Source organism: Gigantopelta aegis, chromosome 4, assembly GCF_016097555.1.
Source record: "Gigantopelta aegis isolate Gae_Host chromosome 4, Gae_host_genome, whole genome shotgun sequence".
Taxonomy (NCBI): Eukaryota; Metazoa; Mollusca; class Gastropoda; order Neomphalida; family Peltospiridae; genus Gigantopelta; species Gigantopelta aegis.
The window spans coordinates 115,967,897-115,977,508 of NC_054702.1; the positions used below are offsets into that span (position 1 = coordinate 115,967,897).

The 9,612-nt window shown below is 38.3% G+C and overlaps 1 protein-coding gene across 1 annotated transcript; it reads right to left on the reverse strand.

Moving 5' to 3' along the window:
* Nucleotides 1–23: 23 nt before the first annotated feature.
* LOC121371865 (placenta-specific gene 8 protein-like) lies at nucleotides 24–6,223 on the reverse strand. Its single transcript, XM_041498075.1, has 3 exons — nucleotides 6,095–6,223; nucleotides 1,447–1,586; nucleotides 24–587 (listed from the first exon to the last, which is right to left on the reverse strand). The coding sequence occupies exons 1-3, from the start codon at nucleotides 6,198–6,200 to the stop codon at nucleotides 495–497; spliced, it is 339 nt and encodes a 112-aa protein (XP_041354009.1). The 5' UTR covers nucleotides 6,201–6,223; the 3' UTR covers nucleotides 24–494.
* Between the last annotated feature and the right edge of the window lie 3,389 nt (nucleotides 6,224–9,612).

Consider the following 9,612-nt stretch of genomic DNA (forward strand, 5'->3'; position numbering starts at 1 on the left):
GTCCAGGCTTTAGTGAAGCCACAAGTCTAGACTTTATACATTTAATAAGCACTGAGCTGGATGTTGAATTTCACTTTCTACGTTCTCAGATCTGACAACAGCCTGTGTTTCCAGGTCAGTGGTCATCTGGAATGCAAATGTCATTTGGTAATGTAGGACTTTACTACGAGTAACCGGAGTGAAATGCATGTTCATATTTATTTATATTTCTGTGTGTACATGTATACTGATTAGCTGTAAAGCTCAAAGTTAGTAAAGAATTGAATTGAAAAAACATTTGAGAGAGATGGCCACAACAGGCTTGTGTAATGAAATAATCTGTCATTGGATGTTGGATGATGCATGATGTTGTCATTCGTTGAAGGGTTGTGTGGATTAAGATGCGTAACAGATCATAGTAATCAATAGTTAGTTTGAAGAGCTTGGTGTGTTGAAAGTGTGATTGGTAGCAATAGCTGACACACTCTGGTTTCTCCTCTGTGGGTGCACACCATCTACAGCCCCATGTTGTCGAGCTCTCGAGACATCTGACACACAGAGCACGGTCCACAGCACGATACCACCATACAGTCCTTGCAGACTGAACCCTGCAACACGAAGGGATGTTTGTATAAACACGTGAATAGTGCTAATGTAAACCAAAAATCAACCTCCACTGAGGGTATTCGAACCAATGACCCTTAGTATGAGAGTCCAGTGTTCTGCCAATTGAGCTAATAGGGAAAATCCCTGGACTTTCATACTGAGCATCCGTGGTTCGAATCCCCTCAGTGGAGGTTAATTTTAAATTATGGTGAGCTCAAGTGAGGTGTCAACTGGTGCTTCCAGCTGCCAACGTGGGTGATACGTTGAAAGGTCTTCATACTAATATTGGACATCCAGGAAAGCCGAGGATCTTATCACTTCTACACGGCCGTTTTTACTGGTCGCTTGTGAGTCAGGACGCAGATGACTGGATTAGAGGATGTTATAGATGTCCCTACGTGGGCTACAGATGTAACAGAAAAATCAACCTTTATTGACGGGATTCGAACCAAGGACTTGAAAATCCAGCGCTCTACGAATTGAGCTAATAGTAACATTTCGTCTAGCTACTGCCAGTAGGAGCACTTTATACCAACACTACTACTTAGATCATTGCTACCAAGGCCTATCGGGTATTAATGAATATTGATATTAAATTTTGCAATTTCAAGTTAACGGCTAACCCAGTAACGTATCACAGGGCATAGACCACGTTACCTGTACACTGTTTCAAAACATTTACCCACCTAATAATGCATGGTACTGGTTAATAGAAGAGTCGGTTGTTAAAACGCATTCAAGAAAGATCAATAACATAATTTTGTATTTGATTATATATATAACAGACCCTACTCCGGTCCCAAGACCGGACACAGTGTACACTAGTGGCCTATACAAGGGGGTGGACACTCGCGCACCCACCTGGATTCCGCCCATGGTTCGGATTCTTGCTCGTAGGGCGATGAGGCCGCCGGGTACGCAGCACGTCATGCACACGCACTCCTCCGTCCGTCTAGACAGGTCACACAGCATGCACGGGAGACCGAAGTACGTGCATAACACTGCAAGTAAAGTCCATCTCGTGAGTCGTTACTATATCAATGCATCCACAAAATATAGTACGATTAACACGACGCAAGTACAAAATAAGCATCACCAACCCTATGCATGTACAAAATAGCATAATATATACAAATAAGAATCAACACCACAATGCAAGTACAACACGATACAAAAACGAAATATGAGCACAGTGCAAGTAGACAGAAAGCATCAAATGTAGCAGCATTACTGCCACATAGTTTCATTACATTATATGGTAATCTGGCCAAGTGAATTTATTTCTGAATGTTTAGTGACTACAGATTCATCTATCTTTTTTTTTTCAACCTTAAATTTTCAAATCTTAGAAATGTTAACGAATGAATACTTATGTCCAATATCAGGTGGTGGGGGTCCAGTCTATGGCGAGCGAAGTTTCTTAGGAGGGGGTCAAGTCATGCTTCCCAGAAAAATATAAGCGAAAATAATTTGACCGGGGCTAAACCCCGAACCCTCCCTCCCGCCTCCGAACACACATCTGTAAATGTAAAGTACCCGAAGATGGAAGTTCTATAACGTTTGACAATTTCCTAAATAGAATAAAATTAAATGCAGAATTAACCTTTGTACAATAATAGCTCGTGAATATTGGATTTGATGAACAAAGTATTTCGACATTGAGACATGAAATATTAGTTAACATTATCTACATTATGTAATTCAATATCGATGATCACATCACTAGATCCGATTATTAGTCCAGGGAGTTATGTTCATTTTTTGAAGGTTGCATTTTTTTGTTGCTCAAGTTAATACAATTTTGGTCATATGTTCCCATGACCTACCTGAACTAGAAATCCATTGGTAGCATTTTTTCTGACCACTATCATGACAGCCATCTTGAAATTCAAAATGGCCGTCATTTTCATATAATTTCTGTATATATCTCCACTCCCATTTAACATAGAAACATATTTTTGGGGTCTATTTAAACATATTATGTTAGTGAATTAAAAAATATTTTTTATTATTCATCTCACATGGCAACCATCTTGAAATTCAAAATGGATGTCATTCCATTATATTTTTTGCTCTATCTTTACTCCCATTAAACACAGAAAAATTATTTTGGTGTCAGTTTACATCTATGAGCTCAGATGATTATTTTGACAAAAGGAAAATCGTCGTTTCATCTTGACAGCCATCTTGAAATTCAAAATGGCTACCACTTTAATAAAAAAAAAATCAAATATCTCAACTCCCGGTTAACTTGGAAGCATAATTTTTTGTCTATGTACATTTCTGTATTCTATGCATTGGATGGTTTTCATGTATATAGTCGTTGAATCATGAAACAATCTTGAAATTCAATATGGCCACCATTTTAATACATTTGTCTTATATCTCAACTCATGGTTAACGGAGAAGCACAATTTTGTTGTCTAGATGTATATTTCAGTGGTCAATGAATCTAATTCTTTAGATTTATAGTCATCCAATTATGGCAAACATCTTAAACTTCAAAATGGCAGCCATATGGAAATTCAAAATGGTCATCAAGGTAATCATTTGGCAAATAGGTTTTCTCCTAGTCTACATACAAATGCAACTTTTGTGTTCATTAGTACATTTTTAGGTCAAATTATTATAATATTGCAATACTAATGACAAACTAATGAAATAAAGGAACATACCAACTGTAAATTGTAATGTATAATGGCATATTAGGCATCTGTAATAGTATGCACATTGCAGCAGTCCTCATCAGTTTCACGTTTGCAACGCTCTGTACATTGAAGGTTGTGTCGCTTACACTAAATTACAGTACATTTATCTGAACACTTACTAACACCACAATTGCATCTGATCAGTTCTACCACAGATTCTGGTGTAACTTGCACCTCCAACAGCAGTCACAAATATACCAACCCCCTTGACCCAACCAAGTTTGTATGGATCAAGAATATCCAGATGTAGCATGGCATCTTGAGCTCAGAAATGTGCTTGGAGATGTGCTCTTTGGGTATGCTGTTTTCATGCCCCAGAGGTAGGTAGCAGTGTTTTCACACTTTGGTTTGGTGATGGTTTCTTGAACTTTTTTCATCTTAGAGTAACTGCATGAGTTGTAGAAATGACCCTTGTGTTCCATGCAGTAAAATCTTCACATTTTTCACTGACCTCTTTGTATGGTTAATCACCGATTCCAACCTGACTTTGGTGTTACTAATATATGGAGCTTTCATGAATACATTGATTTCTCTTTATTGTCCACCATCGCCAATTGTCCTGTTGTGTCATATTCAGTTAAAGCATGAACATCTGGTAATCCGAGTCTATCTCTGGAAACAGTTCATTATACAATGTATGAAGGTTGATCTGGTTGTGATTTACGTATAATTATTTGTGTATCCTAATGGTGATAAAAACCGTCTGTGTCTTTGATGTAGAAATCCACCTCATTGCCTGGCCCGATTACTTCACGAGTATGAGGAAGCATGTGTCATTGTCACACCATGGCCTGCAATAGTTTTTGACATCGTAGCGCTCAGATAGCTTCGAAAATCTGTAGCCTGGCTAGTGGAAATATCTGATGTCATCTTTCATCAATAGTATTGTGTTAAAAAATAAATCTTACACCCATGTAACCATCTAATAGTGAATCAAAGCATGCAGGAAATGCTTCTGTTCATTGACAAGATATATGGCAGATTAGAAGTGAATTTCTGCACCAGACACAGACTTAGTTCTTATCCTGAGAAGATCACACACACTGATCCCACTAAGTATCGGTACAGACGTAAGTCGCAACCAAATCAACATGCAACTAACTGATCATGAACTGGGTTCAGAAAGAAAATCAACCTTACCAGGGTTGCATGTAGTAACTGGATGTGACACAACAGGACTAATTGATGGTATATGCAAACAAATGTTACTGAATGTATTCGGGAAAGCTCCACTGGCTATATCTTAAAATCTTAGCCAACTTGGAATTACTGATGAATCATACAAAGGTCAGTACCCCATTGTATTAAGCTCAAGGGTCATGTGTATAATTGATGCAGCTATTCTAAGAGGATAGAAGTTAAGACACCATCACCAATCCAAAGTGTGGAAACACTGCCAAATATCTAATAACAGCATACCCAGAGAGCATATCTCCAAGCAAATATCATAGTTTAGAATTCCATGCTACATCCAGTGATCTAGACCCATGGTTGGATCAAGGAGGATATATGTGTAAATGTGGTGGAAGGTGCAAGAACTGATCAGATGCAACTGTGGTATCAGTAAGTGTTCAGGTAGATGAACCTCTAAGGAATACAACCTGCAATGTACAGAACTCTACAAGTGGTGATGTTTGATGCAATACACATGTCATTACAGACGAAGTAGATGCCTAATCAGGGGTCACAATGGAAAATAATAAATTTTATTAAATTTTCAGATACATGTATGTAGGATATTTCTTTAGAAATTATTAAAAAGTGGCTAATTTAAACAACATTCAATTAGCCAGATACTAAATGGGTGAGCCCTGCTAATGTGTCATTGTGAATTACAGTTTACAATTGGTCTGTTCCTCTATTTCATTAGTTTAAAATTTAGAACATGAAAGTCATTAGTAATGCAATATTTTAATTATTTCACATAAAATGTATGTGGACAAGGAGGAAAAGTATTTGCCAAATGATAAAATTGGTGGCCATTTTTAAATCTCCATGTGGCTGCCATTTTTGAATTTTAACGTGGTTCCATGACTGGAGGATGGTTATAAAAATGTCACCCTTTAATTCATTGATCCTAAAAATGTACAGACAAAAATAATTGTGCTTCTGCCTTAACCGGAAGTTATGATATATGAAAAATACATTAAAATGGTGACCATTTTGAATTTCAAGATGGCTGCCACGACTGGATGACTATAAAAATGTCATCAATAAATTCGTGGTTATATAAATGTACATATAGACAAAAAATACTGTGTCTCTATGTTAACCGAGAGTTGAAAAATAAGGAAAAATATATTAAAATGGTGGCCATTTTGAATTTCAGGATGGATGCTTAGGTCAGACAACAATTTTTGTTTTCACAACTTCATTCACTAAGCTCATAAATGTAAACAGATACCTAAATTGTTGTTGTGGGTCAACTGTGAGTAAATATATATATAAGAATATTTAATTGACGGCCATTTTGAATTTCAAGATGGCTGTCATGCCCAAATGACTAAATAAAATGTTATCAGCAAGTTCATTGCCCTCATTGTGTTTCTGTGTTAACTGGGAGTCAAAATATATGTAAAATATTCTAAAATTATGGCCATTTTGAATTTCAAGATGGCCGCCATGATCAAATGACTGAAAAAAACCGCTACCAATGGATTTCTAATTCTGGATAGTCTTAAGAATAAAATGAAATACATTTTACTGACTTGAGCAACAAAAATACAAATTTATATTACTGCCTGGACTATATAATCGACCGCCACTAGCTACATGTAGCTGTTAAAGCGAAAGTTACTCACGTGACTTGCAGTCGGACATACAGCCGCACAGACCCGCGTTCCAGTCCCGGGTACCGCCAGGTGGCACTAGTAACTGGGCGCCAGGCTGTACTGTGATGGTTGCCATCTTGGAAGTTTGTTCGCGTCTGAGGGTTTCTTAAAACAGTTCACAAATAAATATAATTTCTGTGGTGGATTTATTAACGCGATACTTAACCCTCAAAAGGACACACATATGCTCCCCCCCCCCCCCCCCCCCCCCCCCCCCCCCCCCCATTTATTATTATTATTTTTAAATATCGTCTATAATCTGTGTTAATATAGTGGCCCGTAATAAACCAACACAATATAAACGACGATTGGGAATCTGTCAGTATCTTACTCAATACCGTATCTCGGCACAAGATTGATTTAAAATAATTTTGAGACACAGTATTGATACGATGCCAGGTGCTTTATCTACAGTGAGGAGGTGATATTGACCTCGATATATGGTTCCAACTCCGTCTTTAGTAGGACTGCCACTATTATACATCAGTACATGTGCCAAAAAATCCTTTATCTACAGCGAGGAGGTGATATTGACCTCGATATATGGTTCCAACTCCGTCTTTAGTAGGACTGCCACTATTATACATCAGTACATGTGCCAAAAAATCCTTTATCTACAGTGAGGAGGTGATATTGACCTCGATATATGGTTCCAACTCCGTCTTTAGTAGGACTGCCACTATTATACATCAGTACATGTGCCAAAAAATCCTTTATCTACAGTGAGGAGGTGATATTGTCCTCGATATATGGTTCCAACTCCGTCTTTAGTAGGACTGCCACTATTATACATCAGTACATGTGCCAAACAATCCTTTATCTACAGTGAGGAGGTGATATTGTCCTCGATATATGGTTCCAACTCCGTCTTTAGTAGGACTGCCACTATTATACATCAGTACATGTGCCAAACAATCCTTTATCTACAGTGAGGAGGTGATATTGACCTCGATATATGGTTCCAACTCCGTCTTTAGTAGGACTGCCACTATTATACATCAGTACATGTGCCAAACAATCCTTTATCTACAGTGAGGAGGTGATATTGACCTCGATATATGGTTCCAACTCCGTCTTTAGTAGGACTGCCACTATTATACATCAGTACATGTGCCAAACAATCCTTTATCTACAGTGAGGAGGTGATATTGACCTCGATATATGGTTCCAACTCCGTCTTTAGTAGGACTGCCACTATTATACATCAGTACATGTGCCAAAAAATCCTTTATCTACAGTGAGGAGGTGATATTGACCTCGATATATGGTTCCAACTCCGTCTTTAGTAGGACTGCCACTATTATACATCAGTACATGTGCCAAAAAATCCTTTATCTACAGCGAGGAGGTGATATTGACCTCGATATATGGTTCCAACTCCGTCTTTAGTAGGACTGCCACTATTATACATCAGTACATGTGCCAAAAAATCCTTTATCTACAGCGAGGAGGTGATATTGACCTCGATATATGGTTCCAACTCCGTCTTTAGTAGGACTGCCACTATTATACATCAGTACATGTGCCAAAAAATCCTTTATCTACAGCGAGGAGGTGATATTGACCTCGATATATGGTTCCAACTCCGTCTTTAGTAGGACTGCCACTATTATACATCAGTACATGTGCCAAACAATCCTTTATCTACAGCGAGGAGGTGATATTGACCTCGATATATGGTTCCAACTCCGTCTTTAGTAGGACTGCCACTATTATACATCAGTACATGTGCCAAACAATCCTTTATCTACAGCGAGGAGGTGATATTGACCTCGATATATGGTTCCAACTCCGTCTTTAGTAGGACTGCCACTATTATACATCAGTACATGTGCCAAACAATCCTTTATCTACAGCGAGGAGGTGATATTGACCTCGATATATGGTTCCAACTCCGTCTTTAGTAGGACTGCCACTATTATACATCAGTACATGTGCCAAACAATCCTTTATCTACAGAGAGGAGGTGATATTGACCTCGATATATGGTTCCAACTCCGTCTTTAGTAGGACTGCCACTATTATACATCAGTACATGTGCCAAACAATCCTTTATCTACAGTGAGGAGGTGATATTGACCTCGATATATGGTTCCAACTCCGTCTTTAGTAGGACTGCCACTATTATACATCAGTACATGTGCCAAACAATCCTTTATCTACAGTGAGGAGGTGATATTGACCTCGATATATGGTTCCAACTCCGTCTTTAGTAGGACTGCCACTATTATACATCAGTACATGTGCCAAACAATCCTTTATCTACAGTGAGGAGGTGATATTGACCTCGATATATGGTTCCAACTCCGTCTTTAGTAGGACTGCCACTATTATACATCAGTACATGTGCCAAACAATCCTTTATCTACAGTGAGGAGGTGATATTGACCTCGATATATGGTTCCAACTCCGTCTTTAGTAGGACTGCCACTATTATACATCAGTACATGTGCCAAACAATCCTTTATCTACAGTGAGGAGGTGATATTGACCTCGATATATGGTTCCAACTCCGTCTTTAGTAGGACTGCCACTATTATACATCAGTACATGTGCCAAACAATCCTTTATCTACAGCGAGGAGGTGATATTGACCTCGATATATGGTTCCAACTCCGTCTTTAGTAGGACTGCCACTATTATACATCAGTACATGTGCCAAAAATCCTTATCTACAGCGAGGAGGTGAACTTGACCTCGATATATGGTTCCAACTCCGTCTTTAGTAGGACTGCCACTATTATCAGGATGTGCACACACAGGTGTGCTTATCCTTTATACTATTTCAAACAAAGAACCTCGATTAGAACTCCGTTTTAGTAGGACTACTATTATACATCAGTACATGTTCCAAACGTACGGTCTGTTCTTGGGCCAAACAATCCTTTATCTTTGGGGGGTTTGTTGTTGGGTTTTGATATTTGGGTTCCAACTCCGTCTTTAGTAGGACTGCCACTATTATACATATATATATATATATATATATATAGTACTGCCACTATTATACATCAGTACATGTGCCAAAAAATCCTTTATCTACAGCGAGGAGGTGATATTGTGTGTCCAACTCCGTCTTTAGTAGGACTGCCACTATTATGTGTGTGTGAGGTGATATTGACCTCGTGGTGTAGTAGGACTGCCACTATTATACATTAGTACATTTGCCAAACATCCTTTATCTACAGCGAGGAGGTGATATTGACCTCGATATATGGTTCCAACTCCGTCTTTAGTAGGACTGCCACTATTATACATCAGTACATGTGCCAAACAATCCTTTATCTACAGTGAGGAGGTGATATTGACCTCGATAACTCCGTCCTGCCATATATTTACATGTGTTATTAGATTCACGAGTACTCCGTCTTTAGTTTTTTTTAAATTGAAATCTTGTATACATACTCCGTTTTTTCATTAAAATGATGAGATATTTGAATTACCAACAATAAATTACATCCTGGAGATCGATATAATACTGGCCAAACATT

Bases quoted from the DNA above. Each gene is read 5' to 3' on its own strand.
- LOC121371865 (XM_041498075.1), bottom strand. From the start codon at position 6,200: ATGGCAACCATCACAGTACAGCCTGGCGCCCAGTTACTAGTGCCACCT. The intron at 1,587-6,094 runs GTGAGTAACTTT...CTTTACTTGCAG, and splicing joins TATGTCCGACTGCAAGTCAC to TGTTATGCACGTACTTCGGT. The intron at 588-1,446 runs GTGGGTGCGCGA...TTCGTGTTGCAG, and splicing joins GAACCATGGGCGGAATCCAG to GGTTCAGTCTGCAAGGACTG.